Here is an 18529-nt window from a genome sequence, read left to right as displayed (position 1 = left end):
TGTGTGTGTGTCTCTAAGAACAAATACTTGTATTCCTGGCTAATGTTTGATTCCTTTTAACAAGCCTGTGTGTGTATTCTCAGCAAAACAATAAAAGAAGATCAACAGTAAACCACTTACTAAAGAGCAAACAACACAGTGTGAGTGATCCTTATCACTAAAGACAAATTTACGTGTACAAGTATAGTTGGGCTAAACGATTAATCAAAATCCAATTGATATCGCAGTGTATTAGAACACTGTTTAAATCTAACAATCTAACCAAATAGACAGGCCAAGTTTGTTTTGGCCCACCATGGCATTTGACACGCACACGCTTATTCTCCTCTTATTTTAAAAGTGCTGTAAAATCCTAACTGTAATGACTAAGGAATGTACATTTTGTGTAGCTAATAATGACTTAGGGCCCTATCTTGCACCCAGCGCAATTGAATTTTTACACCGACGCATGGATCATTCCTATTTAGCACCCGACGCACAGTGGACTTTTCTCTCCACAGACGCACGGCGGTAAATTAAGAAATGTGTTTGCGCTCCCGGGGGCGGTTCAGCGAAAAGAGGAGGCGTGTTCAGGCGCAAACATTCCCTGGTGCTATTTTGCAGTTTCAGAAACCAATTCCGCCACTGACCAGGAAAAACCTGGTCTAAAGTCAGATGCTATTTTAGGGGCGCATGCTTGGCCATAATGTAGCGTGTGCACAACGCGCATACACTTTGCTTCTCTCATCTACACGGACGCAGCAGTTCATTTTTGCAAACCATACATAATTACAAGGAAAAATATTACTGAAAATGCGCTTCAGGTGTTTAGGTAGGTCAAGAGGCACTTTACAGTACAGTCCTCAAAAAGTCGCAGCATTCTTTGTGGCTTGTTGTGTTTTACACAACAGTTCCATGAATCATGGATGTGTTGACATAAATGAGGAAATATTAGAGGACTTAAGGAGACGTGATGTTGAACTACGGTGGGATTGGACACTCCAATCTTTTGTGAATTTGTGATAATGAAAATAATCTTTTAGTTTCAGCTGTGTGTGTGTGTGTTGGCAAGAAGCTGGCGATACGATACGTATCACGATACATGGGTCACAATTCAATATATTTCAATACTGTGCGTAAGGCGATATATTGGGATTTTTTTTATAGTATAATTTTAGAAAAACTAATATTTAAAAATAAGTCGGTGAGCTAATTTTGATATGCTAAAGTAGTCCAGAGTTCAGCCGTAGGGACACTAGTGGCGCGTCTCGGCATAGCCATCTAGCAGTAGGGTGTTTAAACATAACATTAACGTGAACCACTGTCTTACCATGAATATTTTTGAACAAAAGTTTTGTTGTAGTATTGCAAAATAACATTTTGTGATACTCAAGTGTATCGATTTTTTTCTTAAACCCCTTCTGTGTTTTTGTAAGCTGATATAGCATTACCTAGAATATTGCAAGGTTCCGCAAAGACCCATTAAGTCCCAAGTTCAGCTCTATGTATTAGCCTGACTAAACCCCACATAGACTCCAGAGGCGACCCATGTCCATTACCAGCAGCTCACCAACCACCACGGCCTGTCAACAATCATTTATGCCAACCACCTGCCTCACAGCAAACACAACAGGGACCCATCTAAAAGATACACCATCCTTATTGATAATTAGGAAATATTGATATTGATGTTTACTGAGGCTTGAATGCAAAAGGCAATTGGCCAATAACTCAGGCTAAAAGCCTATTTGGCTGCATGAAGTCACACATGACATCATTGTTGGCCTCCGAGGTCCCAATACCAAGCCAAATGTGTGTCTGCTGTGTCTCTGAAGCACTGCATTTTGCAAGATATGTTCTCTCCTGGGTAGGGCTGCTTGATTATGGAAAAAATCGATTGTTTTGGTCAATATTGAAATCAAGATTATTTAACATGACTTTTGGAAAGATTATTGAACTTAAAAAACTGTGAAAAAGTTCAGAAATCAACCGTGAAAAACACCTTGAACTGGTAAATTTCCATTAATACTTTTCCCGTTTGAAATCTTTTTTTTTGAACAAGACAAAGTAAGGTCGGCTACACACTGCGTAGCGTGAGCGTGTCAGCTGCGTGGCGTGTCCGTTTTTATGACACGCACATCTCAGGAACGGCTCAAGCCGCGCCGAAAACGCATGCATGCTAGAAATAGGACCGACGCCTATTTTTCACACGACACACAAGCGTGGCAAAATAGAATAGGAAAAGATGTTCGTATGTTATTTTGACACAAATGCATAAATGACATTTTGATGTTTGAAAGTCTCTAGGTTTTGACATAAATGAAGATATAAATGTAATTTAAAAAATAATAATAAATAATTATAGATTTTCAAATATTGCACCTGTCCATACAGAACGAAATATTCTGTAGCCTATTTTGCCGTCAATACTGCCGACGTTGTCTTTGCTCTAATCAAATCAGTATATATTTAACATGAAGTATACTATTGCTTGAGTGCAGCAAATCAATGGGAAACATCCATGTGTCCAGACAAGGCAGCAGCAGCAGCAGCAGCAGCAGCAGCAGCAGCAGCAGCAGCAGCAGCAGCGCCGCGTCGGACACGTTTTATGGTTTGCAAAGCACACGCCACGCATCCAGTGTGTAGCCGGCGTAAGCGTTTACTTGCAAAATATAATGTGCAAAAAAACTTTTTTCTTGATTATTCTGTTTTTGTGATCATTAGGAGCTGAAATTGTTTTGATGGAGCTGTGAAGTGTTTCATCACACTGCACTGGCACTTTGTCGGTAATGTTAAGCCATTTATCCAATTATGCTGTATGAATGTATAACTCCTTTTGACCTTTGCCCACTTGTAGGTAAATGGAGGCTCAGGACAGGAGCCGCTCCCCTTCCCGTAGAACCAGCCGGGTGGAGCAGGTGGTGGGACGATGGCTGAGACGCTCCCGAGACCTAGGCAGCAGGTCTCACTCTCTGAGCAGGTAAACCCTCCTCTTTGTCTTACTTAAATTCATTAGTTAATGTAGGAGATCATGGGAAATTCACATTAGTGACCCATCAGGCCATTTGCATTAGCTTTGTCCATCAAATAATCAAAGAGTTGATGCTGTATTTTGCTACTGTTTGTTGTATGTATTGGTTCTCTCCCTTTTCTTCTAATAATATGCAGTTGTTCATCACAGAACCGATCAAAGTGCCTGAGCAGAAATGCAAATACACAAAGTAAGATTCTGAATTGTGGGCGCCTGGGTAGCTCACCTGGTAGAGCACACGCCCATATTCAGAGACTCAGTCCTCACCACTGTGGCCGTGTATTCGGTTCCAACCTGTGGCCCTTTGCTGCATGTCATTCCCGCTCTCTCTCTCTCCCCTTTCATATCTAAGCTGTCCTATCAAATAAATGCCTAAAATGCCACACACACAAAAAAAGACTCAATGTATAGACTGAATATGTCTTTTTGTTTTTTGAATTGATGTCCACCTGCTCCTCTCCAGAGAACGGATTGCAGTGGATGGGAAGTCAGCAGAGAGCAGTGGCTCTGATCAGAGGAATTACCCATTCCGCTTCACCGTTCAGATCCAACGGGACCCCAACCTCAACTCTCATGGCCTCACTCTGTCCATCCAGACCCCCATCCTGGTGCAGGAGGTCACCCCAGGTACTACAAGACTTATGAAACTTATGGAAACGTATAAGAGGGGAAAAGCAAAGCAACATTACAAGAAGGTCTTAAACTACTACTAGACAAAATATTAATTAGTTAATGACAGCTAAGCCCCTCTCTTCACCGGTCTCTTCACCCCAGTGCCTCCAGTGAACAAACCTTGTTTTGTTTATTCATGGTTCTTCTACACACAGACATGTAACCCTTGTCCCTAAAAGCAACGTGACACTAGGGCTTCTCGGTTATGGAAAAAATCATAATCATGATTATTTTGGTCAATATTGAAATCACAATTATTTAACACGATTACTCATTGACTTTTGGAAATTTGCAATTATTGAACTTAGAACATAGTGAAACAGTGAAAACACCTCAAACTATGAAATTTCCCTTAATACTTTTCACACTTTTTTTCTCATTCCGAACACAAGATAAAATAAGAGTTTACTTCCAAGAATAAAAATAAAAAATAATATTTTTTCTCAATTACTGTTCTGGGGATCGTTAGGAGACAAAACCTTAATCGCAATTAAAATTTGATTATTTGCACAGCCCTACGCAGCACTTCTCACCCTTGACAACTATTGAGTAGAAGAAATCCAGTACTACTCCGTATGAGGGAGTTTGATTTCATAGCTGACACTGCATGTTTAGGTGAGCCCAGCTATGTGTGATTGGTTCCTCTCATCCTCCCCAACACCAACTCGTGAAGTGTTTCATCACACTGCACTGGCAGTGTCTGTCTTTTACAGTATCTTGCAGTTGACTGATTTCTTGTATTTAGCCTTATAAACCTATTTTCACCTAAATGAATACTGATTTAGCAGATTATACGCATGGGAATAGTTGTGTGAGATCAAAAAGAGAGCTTTTTAGTGCACTTGACTTTTTATTTTGATAAAGTTGGAAACTTCACCACAAGAACAATTGCATATTAAAGAATTCTTTACAAAAACCTTAGACAAATGAGTTCCAAAATACATTGAAGCTTCTCATATAAAAAAATCAGCATTCCCCTTATTTCCTCTTATCACAATGTGGAGCATAAAAATACAAAAAATAAATATCCCAAGCCCTAAACTAAGCCCTCAGCCATCCAAATTAGCATGAAACATCCAAACAGTTGTACGGTTTCCGAAACGGAACATAAATAACACTTCCCCAGACTGTAAAAGTTTTACACTGTCAAGACTATGATTATGCGTCATGAATTCACTGGCAAAATACGTCCACACATTAACTTAGAAATTAGAAATTAAAATGGCCTCCTTGTGTTGACCTATTAGGTAATCATCTCCGAAATTCAAGCTAGCTGCTGAATCATTCTATCATGACAAGCACATGTCTATTCAGAAATGAAAATAAACTGGAAACATCCCTGATAGACTTTGCACTGATTTATGAATTAAATAAAATTGCTACTTACCAAATAATTAGTAAGTTGGGGATGGATGAAGAAAAGTATAGATCCTGCTTCACATGTGCAGTTCAGGTGAAGTTGCTCTTATCAAAATGCAAAAAATACTGCATGATAATGTTAACTCAAATACTTTGGATAGTTGATAAGCAGAAAAGCTGTATTTTATGAATACATTATAGTTCTGTTAAAAAATTGTCAATAAAGCGTTACTTAAAGGAACTTAAATTGAAATAGATTTATTCACCGTCTCCTCTATTTATATAGGTGGGCAAATGCATTTTTGTCTCAGTGCATGCATTGTCTTAGTATGGCGGCGCCACCGCTAGCTTAGCTTAGCGAATCCTTTGTTGCCGTTAGCATGTCGTGAGTAAAAGGCTACGTTCAGACTGCAGGCAAATGTGGCCCAAATGTTTTGGGGTCAAGTGACCAGGTCAGGCTTCTTCAGAAGTAGTGTGAACACTCAAATCTAGCCCAGATCAGATTTTTTCAAATCGGATTCAGGCCACTTCCATATGTGGTCCTAAATCTGACCCAGATCTGATTTTTTTTTTTCAATCCGGCCGCAATGTGAACAACCAAGGCGGATTTGATGCGACTCTTACCTCGCTTCGCCCTCTCTCCACGCGGGGAGGGGCGGGGCCGCCTGCTCCCAATGCAGCTGTCAACCTGGGCGGAAAAGGTGATGTAGGCAACCCACCCGACCCGTCTTGAAACACGAACCAAGGAGTTTAACACGCTCGCGAGTCAGAGGGTCGACCCGTGGCGCAATGAAAGTGAGGGACGGCGCGCGCCGACTGAGGTGGGATCCCGGTCCCTTTGGGTCGGGCGCACCACCGGCCCGTCTCGCCCGCACCGTCGGGAGTGTGAGTGTGAGCGCGTGCGAGGGCGAAGCCGGAGGAAACTCTAGTGGAGGCCTGTAGCGGTCCTGACGTGCAAATCGGTCATCCGGTCACACAGACCTCTGGAGTGAATTTGCAGCCATAACCCCACAAAAGGCCAAAATAGCCAATGTGTCTCTCTTTCTCTTCATTCTTCTCCTCCTCAGCACCTGCTCATTAATGCTATGGCTACCATTACACAAACGTTTTGAAATAAAAGTGAAAATGCTGACTTCCTCCATAACCTCCCTAATTTTAGTGCAACAGCATGCTGCGTCTGATGTTATTGTTCTTTTGCGCATGTGGGTCATTTCAAAACCGCAAACAGTTCACACTGAAATCTGATATAGGCCACATTTTAAAAGGTAATGTGAACAGCCAAATAAAAAATCGGATCTGAGTAAAAAATCAGAATTAGGCATTAAGACTTGCAGTGTGAACGTAGCCAAAATGACCCCACTTGGGACTATATTGGGTGGAAGTAGGCTACAGCCGAAGCACTGCTACTCGGGCACAGAGCTATCGGCAGCCCGCGGAGCTCTGCGGCCAGCGCAAAGTCACTGTTTCTGGGTTGCTGGACAACCAAATGCTTACTTCCACCCAATATAGTCCCAAGTCAATATCTACCTAGGAAATCTTCTAGTCTTAATCTGCATTGCTATTTTTACTTGTTGTGAATACGCAGGCCACAAGAAGTAATTAGGTTTTGTTTTTGTTGGGGTCATTTTTAGTCATGACATGCTAATGGCAACAAAGCTAAGCTAGCGGCGGTGCAGCCAGACTAAGACAATGCATGCAGTGAGACAAAAATGCGTTTTCCCACCTATATAAATATAGAGGAGACATTGAATAACCCTATTTCCACAAACGGTGGCGTATTCCTTTAACAGATTCTCTTTTGTATCAACAGTAAAGCGCTGTATTTAACAATAACAGGTTAATACTGTTGGAATCTTGTTGTTAATTAACAGCAATTATTTACAGTGCATGTATATACTGTAGCTGAGCTGCAGAGCCACAAGGATCTAAATGCCCCTGAGGTCTGGGGGCACATTACCTCGCTTTCGCCAGTCTGGCTTAAGCCTGCTCTGTCACCATCTGCTTCTGCCTGTCCCGCACGCACACACACACACACACACACACACACACACACACACACACACACACACACACACACACGGTTGCTCATGTCTCCAATGGCCCCACTAAGCCTTGGTTCAATTTTTCTTCTCTTTCTGTCTCTCTTGTAAGTGCTGCAGCATTTTGACAGGAAATATGAATTCTTTATTTGGAAGCATTTTCAGAGCTATTGGTGTCATCTGGCCCTGTCTATGTTCATTTTAGATTGACATTAACATCAAGTAATAACTTAAATAACTCAGTATTGGAGGGTTACCTGATGTTGACAAAAACATGCTGTTGATAGTAATAGGGAGGTGAATGATAAACTGCCACATAAATTCACGTATGCTGTTGATAGTCACAACCATGGTTTTGCTGTGCTGCCTCCTTCAGATTCAGCAATTGTATGGTGGAAACTCAGGCCAGTGACATTGTTCATGTCTTTGTGATGGTACACCAAAATAGAATTACAAGCTTTCTCCTAGAAAGTATATTGTTAAGTTTTGCATAAATAAAATAAACAACCTACATTTAGAGCTGGTAAGCTCTAGGATAAAATAATAAAAAGCAGCTCCAGTTGTAATGCTAGTGCCTACATCAAGGCCAATGGCAGGAGTTACCTAGTGTGGGACTCCCAATGTAAGTGATGGGGAACGTAATTAACGTTAAGAAGGGATCTTTTAATTAGGGATCGACCTTTATCTGGGCAATTCGCAGATGATCTGTGTCTGTGTTTTATTTGACTGATAACCAATAAAGTTAATTCATTAAAAAGTGTGCTACTTTGGCTCCGCTAAATAATAAGAATAAACTGTTAGCATGTTTAGACTTCAGGAAGGTTTTTTTGTTTTTATTTTTTTTTTTTTTTTTTTTTTACTGTGTATTAAGTTTAAATTTATATAGATATAATGTTATATTAAATGATTGCTTAAAGCATTTAAACAAACTTTTGTGTTGGAATTTGTAACATTCTGAATCGTTTGATTAAAAGATTTTCATTTTTACTGTACAGTAAATGCATATCTGTTCCAAATATCAGTTTCACCAGTTTCGGTCAGTCAATGGCCAGTATGAACAGGAGGAATGATTACAGCAAGAAAAAAAACTTTCAATCCTTATATGGGCTCCTGACTGTTTTTGGCTTTTCCCTTTTCCTGATTTGTGTTATATATATTTTGTGTGCATGTAATAGGTTTACAAAGTGAAAAAGCCCAAAGTCCACCCCAAAAGGACTTACCATCTCCAACAGAAAACACTGTTCACAAACTGCTCCAAACAGCTCTATTGTAGTCCAGCCTTTACTTCAGAGACAAACGTGGGTCACTTTGTAATACGCGTTATAATGCTCGCCTAGCTGCTAGCGTGGCACGCCCTCATACTCAGCTTCTGACTGGCTAGTAGTCCTTACCTAGGTACTGTCAGGGCACGCCCTCATACTCTGCAACTGACTGGCTAGTAGTCCTTACCTTGGTACTGCGCATGTGTGACTCCCAACAAAGATGGAAGAGAAGTGAGATGTCTCACTCTGTAGCTAAAACAGAGAGCTCAGCACACAGGGTGAAAAGAGGAGCTGCAGTAATGTGCAGTTATGTTATCAGTTAATAACAATATTTAGTGCTGGATGATGACCCCAGGACAATAAATGTAAGGTAACATTATGTTAAACACTAACGGATAGGAAGGTGGTTACAGTGCTTAGATTGCTGGGCTCCCTGTGCTGGGATGGTTAGGTTTGGAGATGAAAATTATGCATCAGTGTGAGATGAAAGGAGAGCACTAGAATACGAGCTGCTGCCTGTCATCAACCCCAGTTGCAGTATGAAAGCAGGCCAAATTGAAAACCCTCAATCATGACAACACAAGGACATTTTGTGTGTCCAGGTGGTCCTGCAGATGGTCGGCTCGTCCCTGGCGACCAGCTTGTGAAGATCAATAACATCGCTGTCGATGACCTGACCCCGGAGCAAGCTGCTGAGATAATCAGGTCCACACTGATAGCTTCCCCCCCCCCCCACACACACACACACACACACACACACACATCAGCACATCAACACATACAACAGAAAATACTGTTTAAAATTAAACTATGCAGATCATGTCTAACCTTTCCAGCCACCCTCTGTCTTTTCAGAGAGTGTCAAGATACGTTGACAATGACTGTCCTCAGAACGATGCTGGTAAGTCTACTGTATCAAACTAACCACACCCCAACATGCACACACACTCCACATTTACACATAAATAAAAACATCTCTGGTGCAATATCAATACCGTCGTTTTTATACAGTGTATGTTTCCGCTGCATTTCCGCAATTATAACTTTATTTATTTTACAGCTGTTTTCTCTTTTATATTGTTCTTCTACTTTATTTATTTATATATATATATATATTTTTTTTTTTTTTTATTGTATTTGTTATTGTATTTCTTCTCATATTTTTTGTAGAGCTGACTCTAAGAACAATGCACAAAAATGTCAATGTACCTGTGTGCAAATTGAAATCTATTCTATTCTCAAGACATTTAATTAGATGCAGACTCATCCAATTACAGCAGCATTTTAGATGAACATTTAGTCTTGTAAAGAACAAACATACACAGGCATGCATGTGTACACATGCTTACATATTAGAGATGTGCAGTGTCTCTAGACACTTGGGATTTTGAATCGCTGTTGTAAACATACTCATCAATCAGTACGTCATTGTGGCTTGAGGTCAAGTGTCATCGCTAACAGGCGCCCTGTCACAAAGTTCCCTCCACAGTACATCAGTGTTAACAGTGACAGCATGGTACACCCTCGGACCCTCCCCCCACAGCATCAGATAGACACACACTATTATATTTGTGTGTGTGTGTGTGTGTGTGTGTGTGTGTGTGTGTGTGTGTGTGTGTGTGTGTGTGTGTGTGTCATGGATCTCAATCTGTGAAGCTGATGTATATGTTTGCTTGAAGGTGAAGTAGATCAGTAAATAAACAGCTGCTCCTCAGTGATTCTCATCAGCGGCTCTGCTGATGGAAGCATCTTTACCATCTGATTCATTGCTCACCGCTCCTCCAAGAAATCATTATTGAACTTTGAGGAATTATCATTTCCCTGAAAATAGTCATCTCTGTCGTGCTTGTTGATGGTCACAAAACACGAACCAAGGCATGCCTAAGTGATTAAGGTTTTTTGTTATAATCAGACAGCGGTATAAGAGCAGGAGGATTGTTTCACCGTTTCTTCTGGTGCTTTCAATCCACCACTAACTGGGTTTGCAATGATGGAGGCAACAATGCGCTTATCCTCTTATCTGCTTATCGCTGGTACTGAGCACCTGTACTTACAGTATTAATCTTGAATATTTTCATTTAATAAATGTCTGTTAAGTTATTTACCTATTTATCTGCTGCTGGAAGAGGTTACACAATGTTGATTGAGCCTCTGGACCGCTGATGATAGCCGTTGCATTTGCAGTATTAGAACTGCGTGTCTGTGCCAACATTACTGAGAAAAGTCACAAGTGGCGCACAGTTAGTGATGCGTTTTCCATCATCCAGCAGCGCTTGGTCTGCCAGAAAGGGTAGGCGGTGCTAACTTAACAGTCTCGCTTTTCAACATACTTGTGTTTGAAGAGGCACACAGTTTTGTCTGTCTTTTGCGGGTTACTATGGCCGAACGAACAAAGAAAAGAGAGCTAATTACAGACGGAGATTTTGGGTATTGTAACATTAGGATTAATATAAAAGCAAAATGGATATCTCCTGAATGTAAATCCCTTGAAAGAACTGCAAAGTAAAGTAGTATTATGACTAAATTAATGCATGTGTATGGATGCACCCATCTATATATCATAATTACTCTCATTGTTCTTCCTGTTGTCTACATTTCTGCAATATTAAAGTTATCCAGTATCCAGTGTGCACAGTCCCCGGACAGTGCTTGTGATTTTTTTTTTTAAAACATTTTCAACTTGTTTTAATTAAATAATCAAAGCTTATCCTCAGCATTTTGCATAATCTCAACCGATTTGTAATCATGGACATTTTGGTTTGGCATAATAGTTTTGAATAGTTAAATAGCTTTAATGTCATTCATGGTATTAAAGCTGCCATTTTAACTGCAAGTGTTTGTCTGGAAACTACCGTAGAAGTCAACCAAAGAAAAACCGGGTATATGTTATCAACCTATTAAATAATACATTCCTGTATGCGTGCACGCAAAAGCAACGGGCTGTGTATCTTTTCATTTCGCTCATATGTACCACTTCACTGTGCTTCACTGAAAAACATACCTGTACCACATTCAGTCCTAGTTTAATTATTTAAAACAAAAATACTATGCCAACCTGATTTTATTGATTTATATTCTTCCTAGGGCCCAAAGTCCTCATTCATCACACCAGAGAAGAGAGCGAAGCTCAGGTCCAACCCAGTGAAAGTTCACTTTGCTGAGGAGGTGGAAGTCAATGGACACTCTCAGGTGAGTGAGAGAACAATTTGGTGCAGTTATTGTGCAACCTTAATGCCAATAACTTACAAATCAGCTTTAGAGCCCCCATCCCTCTCTTCAAGCTTGGCTTATTATTATCTGTTTGGCAGTGTTTCCTTGAGACAGATGATATTCATCACATTCATTAACAACTTGAATGTCCTATATCCATACCAAACCATATCTTATTTTGCTGTGGATTGGTATGAACACCTTTTTTAAGGTTTTGTACAAATTTGATTGGCTGTCAGTGTTAGCAGATGAATTTCACTCAATATCAACAAACTTAGCGGCAAAACTTTTGGGCACTGTGCTCTTTCAGGTCCACTGTGTTAATGTCCAATCTCATTTCCAAGCTTCTCTGGATACATTATCTGGATAAATACACCAAGTCATGGGCCTTTACATTTAAACCTATTATTAAGGTCGTCTGTACCTTTTTGCCGGTCTTGATGCTTCTTCATAATGCAGCCAATGTACTTGCATTAACTTTTCCTTCTCGACATTGGATATCCAGATACAGATCATGTTAATACAGTACCAGGTGTCAATGGGGTTTAAAATGCATGGGATAATGTCAGTTTGTAGTTTGACATTTCACACATGCTCATAGAAAGTATTAACGTGGACTTGAACCCCACACATCCATTGTCTCTCTTTCAGTAAATGGTTGTTTTGCGTACCAAGGCTAACAACGGCAATATTGAACATGTACTTTTATTATTAGTGAAGACAGGTGTTGCCAACCTTTTGAGAACAAGCTAAGCCAAAGAAGTTTTCTATTTGAATTTTTAGATACCTGATGAGTTGAGAAATATGAAATATTTCACAAGAAAACAGCTAAACTTAATTTATTTTGTGTAACAGTAATAATGTGTTCTCTTATTCCTTTAAATCTTGTGATATATCTTGGGACCCCTTATTTTATGGAGCTCTATGGTCCCCATTTTGTTTATCTCGTGCACACACAAGCACACACTCGAGACCGCTGTGTCCAACGTTACTAGAAGGTAGAGCGAGCTACAACTGAGAGAGAGAGAGAGAGAGAATGTATCACTACAGCCAATCCAGTCTGTTCAAAGCAATGGTCTTTTTCACAAATAGATTGCACGTAAAGGGGGAAAAAGTAGCTTCCACTTAAGGAGCCCTATGTCTTGTCTTTGTGTCTTTGCTAGTTTAAGACCGACGCATTTGTCAATTTCCCGTCCAGCGCCCGCGACTAGGATTAGTGTGTTTGACAGGGAGGGCATCACGATGGTGGCTCTCCATTGTGATGTCGGCCAGCCATCACGATGGACGATGATATCGTCCATCGGCACAACCCTAATATGGGTGACGCGATACACAATCTTACGAGGGGTCGAATGATGCTGTTTTTTTCAGAGATGACACCGATACCGATTATTAGTAGTTAATGAAACCGATAACCGATATTTGAAACCAATATGCATTTTACAGTAAAAATGAAACAATTTTAGTCAAAATTAACATTTTGGAATGTTACAAACTTAACACAAAAGTCAGCTGCTTTAAGCGATTATTTAATAAAACTGAAACTTTAAACATAATACACAGTCAAAAAATGAATAAATAAAAACAAAATCTAGCTTCCTGAAATTTTAACATGCTAGTGTTTCTTTGCAGGTGTTTCAGACTGCTTACAGAGCTGTATCCGAGCCAAAGTAGCGCACTTTTATTGCATTAACTTTATCAGTTATCAGTAAAATAAAACACAGATACAGTCAGGTCACATGCTCTGAGTGTTTAACCACACTGCTCGGTTCCCAACAGAAGGCAGGGAAGAAGGAGACTGAAGGATAGTAAACATGGATGTTAACAATTTTTTTATGAAGAAGGAAATGCTCTCAACACATTTGTCAGGCCTCAAGGATACACAGTGTAAACTGAATGTAAACATAATTTTTGTTGGTTTACAAGAGTTGTATTTGTAGTTGTAGCTTTGCATACTGATGAAGAGCAATGTTTTATAATTGGTCAGTATTATTGCATAGTATGCAGTTTTTCTCTTATAAGCCTGGCTCTGGTTGGTCAGAGTTCCCATCCTACCAGCGGATGTGATATTAGCTGGATGAGGAAAACCACAGAGGCTGGAGTGCCCATTACTAATCCCAGAGAAAAAAACGGATCGATACCTGCCTCATCCTCCAGTCCTAATGTCTGTGATTACAGGACAATGAGCATCAGATTAGGGAGGGAGGTAGAGGGAGATGAGGAAGAGACAGCCATCATTAAAATGGAGAGGAAACAAGAAATATGGAAGATGGGAGAGTGACATGGGAGGGGTTGTCTAAAATGTGAACGCTCTTTATTTGAACTTTGACAACATACAGACATTAATTTCACATTACATCAGATTGTCATTACAGAAAAACACTTTCTAAAATGATAAGAGAACAGGCATGGTGACTCACCACAGTGAACAAGCTAGGCAGACAGAAACAGGCCACATTATGGGGAGAAAAGCTCTGTGAGAAGAGCTGAAAATGAGACTAGGCTAATCCCTCTCTTCCCTTTTGTAAATATGTTGTCATATGTAAAGCTATTTCATTTTGATAATTTGCCAAATTTCAGAAAATGTAGGTGTAAAAGCAGAAGTCCTTGTGAAATGTGTTCAATTTGGGCTTTGACTAGTGCTTTTTAATGATATCATCTCATTGCGCCTTCTTATTGTGCAATCTCAGTTAGCCCCACCAGTTCCAATAATTCTTTTGCCAATATTCTGGAAATCTGGTTGAAATTGGCATACAGAATAATAGTCTTCAGTTTGCCACTTTCCAACAACACCAACAGCCCTTAACCTTAAATGTGATTAATGTATTTAAATTGGCTACCAGTTTCTTACAGAATCAAATAAAAGATTTTGGTCATTACTTTTAAAGCACTTCATGGACTGTTCCCAGACTGTATCTCTGAATTACTGTCTGATGTTGTCAGGCAGGAACCTGTTGGCTGTTTCCATGTCAAGATAAAAGATTAAAGAGGACCAAGCTTTTGCTGTAACTCTTAACAACCTACTTGAACCCAGTCTTGCAAAATCAGTATCTTTTTGCAATTGCAATAGCTAAAAACGTTTTAATATCGAAAGGCTTTTGTAACATTATTCAATTTAGGTAAATGTGTCTGCATGTCTGTATGCAGGTTGGTTTATGTATGCATGGAATACATATGTAACATGTATGTGTAAGTTTCTCTATTTTGTCTTTTTTCCCTGGCAATTTCCTTGTAATCTGAGGTTTTAATAAGTGCTACATTCATAAACTTTGTTTATATTATTATCCAAGACAAACAGACCGACGGGCAAATAAAAAACATCCAATTAAATCTATGTCTCAAACACAGGGACACAAAGTGCTTTAATTTTCTAACTATCTCATATCTCCCTGTCAGGCTGTTACGTCTAATCCTCTGGAACCAGCAGGTTTTAAGACGTTCACAGTTTCATCTGACAATTCCCCTGACCCGATGTCTGCTTTGCAGGGCAACTCGCTGCTCTTCCTGCCTAATGTTCTGAAGGTGTATCTGGAGAACGGGCAGACCAAGGCCTTTAAATTTGACTCCAGCACCACAGTCAAGGTACAGTACTATGCAATGCTACAGTCTACCATATTGATATCCATTCCTATTAATTATTATTCATACTGGATACTTGACAGAGGTTCACGATGTGCTTATTCAATGGAAGTGTTCTCTATGATTCTTAATGAAGTCCAAAACTGAAGCCACTATTGATGCTCATGCTGTGATGTAGGGTCAGGTCTGCAGTAGGCTTCATATTTAAATCTAACTTTATACTGTAACTGAGACAATATTGGATTGAATGTATAGTCTGATTTAAAAGCTCAAACTGATGTGATATACTCACTCCCCCAGTTTTTATTAGCATCAGATATACTGTACATCCGTTTCCTAGATGTGCCAACTACTCAGACTTTCCCTTGCTGCATTGAGACCTACATGCCTCAGCAATTATGTTTCCCGATGTCATCAAATATTGTCTCTCAAGATGCAATGCTCTTTGTGCATCAGGACATTGTGATGACACTGAAGGAAAAGCTTTCTCTGAGCCGTATTGAACACTTCTCCCTGGTGCTGGAGAAGCAGCACAGCATTACCATACTACTGCTGCTACATGAGGAGGAGCAGATACAGCAGGTAAAAACACACACACACACACACACACACACACTAATAACAATTGTTTCACGTCTCCTCAAATGTACATCTATCTCTACATCTACACTACAGCTCCATTTGGTTTAATCTGCGACAGTAGAGTAAGAATTAAATCTGTCTTGTCTTGTCTGTCTGTCTGTCTGTCTGTCTGTCTGTCTGTCTGTCTGTCTGTCTGTCTGTCTGTCTGTCTGTCTGTCTGTCTGTCTGTCTGTCTGTCTGTCTGTCTGTCTGTCTGTCTGTCTGTCTGTCTTCCTTCAGGTGGTCCAGAAGAGAGAGGCCCATGACTACAGATGTCTGTTCCGTGTTTGTTTCATGCCCAAACCCCTCCAGACGCTGCTGCAGCAGGATCCCAATGCCTTTGAATACCTCTACCTGCAGGTAGATTGATGAACGTCTGAGCCACAGATACAGTAACCCCCAGGCTGTGGCAGTTTACTCTTCATATTGCTAATCTATTTGGATACTTGTTATAATTTGTAGGTTTTCCATTATACCCTTAACTTACCCTAAAGCAAAGTTTTACAACGCCTCCAAAAAGCCCAGTTATTGCTGTATATTGTGTGTGCTGTGTATTTCACCTTGATGTACATCGGCAGACTGAAAGGTCAGCTTGTTTTTAAATATGCAGTTTTTGATTCATTCAAATCCAACCACAGTTTTATTCCTGCCCTGTTTCCACAGTAAGTTCTTGTTACTATTTTTAAACTCTGTTACCTCTTGTTGTTAAAGTAAATGCTGCAGATGAGACATACCACTAGTTTACAAACCATTGTTGGTCCTAAAATGTGTATAAAATATAAGATTGTTTCTGAATTGGTTCTATTTCTTTTTATTATTTTTTATGTCATTGTTTTACCATCTGTACTGTGTTGTATGGTTTGTGTGTGTTAGGGGGTGAATGATGTGCTGCAGGAGCGCTTTGCAATCGAAATGAGGTGTAACACCGCTCTGCGACTCGCTGCGCTGCACATCCAGGAGAGATTGGCGAGCTGTGGACAGTCACCAAAGACCAACTTGAAGATGATCACGTGAGACACACACACACATTTTATATCCACTAAATTTAACTAATAATTAACACTGGATTTTACTCCTAGTAAAGGGCACAGAGCAAATTGGGCTTCCATGCTGATCCTACCTTTTTGGAGGGACAGTAATAATTATTTATTAGCAGCACCCTGCCCTACCCTAACAGTCACACAGTTACACAAGTGGCATAGTTCAACTGCAGTCTTGTAGCACTCAGCCCTTTAGGTGAGCATCAAGAATGCATTTCACGATTTGAAATTCAAAGGAGATTCTAATCCAGTCATATTTACTCTAAATTTACACTTTCTCAATGCAGTTTCAGCTCTCGAACATTCTTGTACACACAAACAGCCCCCCTCAGCCTGTGTTTCTGTGTTTGCTCTAGGAAGACGTGGGGCATAGAGAACTTTGTGTCATCCACCTTGTTGAGGAACATGCGAGAGAAAGATCTGAGGAAGGCCATCAGCTACCACATGAAGAAGAGCCAATCCCAGAATGATCCAAAGCAGAAGGGTCTGTCAGTCGATCAGACACGGTTAAACTACCTGGAGGAGCTTAGTGAACTCAAGTCATTTGGAGGGAAATCTTTCAGTGCCACCATGATGGTAGGGTTTCTTACTGTTTACTATAGCTGTGTCCCAATTCAGAAATGAGTTTGAGACTCCAACTCGAGTCGCACTTAAGTCACACACAGGGACTTTAGACTTGACTTGAGAATTCAGACTCCACTTGGACTCGAGATGCGAGACTCTTGAACAATTTTTATTTGTATTAAATAAAGATTGTAACTTACCTACGTAACAGGTAATACATAACGTATATCTGCTGCGCACAGCTACACGTGAGAGAGGACAGTAATCATGTTGACAGCAACGGCAGCTGCTGTGCCATTGATCAGAAGCTTAGGTTTAAAACTTCAGCCAACAAGGCCCAAACAAAAGAAGTGCTGAATGCAAAATATGTGGTATCAAGATAAAGGATTCTGGCTCAAACACATCTAGTTTTAGCTAGTTTTATCAGGCACCTGAAAACGCACCCTGATAAGTTAGCAAACATGTTTAGCTCAGCATTGGCCATCTAATGTTAGCTTGCTTCTTGCTTTAGCTACAAAATTGGAGAGTTAACTGACTGTCATTCGCTAGATATTATGGCAAAATGATTTATGTCCCGCTGGCTGCAATGCTTTGAATACCTATATAGCTATGCAGTGTTCTGAGCCGCCTGGATGAAAAGCAGCAGTTGATGCAACACTCAATATAACCACGAGGGTCCGTGTACTTGGCGGCCAACGGATTTTCGTTTTGAAAGGAAAAAAACAAAAACGAGAAACGGCCAGTTTCCCAATTACCATTAGTAAATAGGAAAACAAAAAACGGAAAACAACCCATTATTCGTTTTTTGTTTTGATATTAAAAAACGGAAAACAAAAAACTATCTCGTTATCCAATTGTCTTTGATGTGTTTGTAGATGGAACTCGGGAAATTTAATTGTGTGTATAAATCTTATTCCTCATTCATTTTTTTCGTGACCCGGAAGCGATCGTAGGTAGTAAGCGGCTGCATACCCGGAAATCATTTGGACATCAATGAGACCATGGACAGTTAGAATGATACGGACGTAAAAATGTTTTTAGACGAATATGCTAGTTTTATATTAGAAAACCGAAAGAATGGGATGTCTTGTGGGGATATAGCAGCTGCGTTGGGTTCACAGTTTGGAACGATACGGGGGTTTTCTGAGAGGAGTGTGCGGAGGTGGTGTGCTC

General features: G+C 40.2%; 1 protein-coding gene across 1 annotated transcript in view; it reads left to right on the top strand.

Annotated features, from left to right (window-relative positions):
* Positions 1 to 18529, top strand: part of frmpd1a (FERM and PDZ domain containing 1a) — a 51808-nt gene that overhangs the window by 21824 nt on the left and 11455 nt on the right. The window contains exons 3-12 of the mRNA XM_028601214.1: positions 2837 to 2959; positions 3474 to 3637; positions 8945 to 9047; positions 9198 to 9243; positions 11427 to 11531; positions 15039 to 15134; positions 15588 to 15713; positions 15993 to 16112; positions 16626 to 16762; positions 17149 to 17368. Of these exons, the coding sequence (XP_028457015.1) occupies positions 2841 to 2959; positions 3474 to 3637; positions 8945 to 9047; positions 9198 to 9243; positions 11427 to 11531; positions 15039 to 15134; positions 15588 to 15713; positions 15993 to 16112; positions 16626 to 16762; positions 17149 to 17368 (1236 nt within the window). The 5' untranslated portion in view covers positions 2837 to 2840. The remainder of the gene's footprint in view (positions 1 to 2836; positions 2960 to 3473; positions 3638 to 8944; positions 9048 to 9197; positions 9244 to 11426; positions 11532 to 15038; positions 15135 to 15587; positions 15714 to 15992; positions 16113 to 16625; positions 16763 to 17148; positions 17369 to 18529) is intronic.

The sequence above is a fragment of the Perca flavescens genome, chromosome 2 (assembly GCF_004354835.1).
Source record: "Perca flavescens isolate YP-PL-M2 chromosome 2, PFLA_1.0, whole genome shotgun sequence".
NCBI classification, from domain to species: Eukaryota; Metazoa; Chordata; class Actinopteri; order Perciformes; family Percidae; genus Perca; species Perca flavescens.
This window is presented reverse-complemented; position numbering and strand designations above follow the sequence as displayed.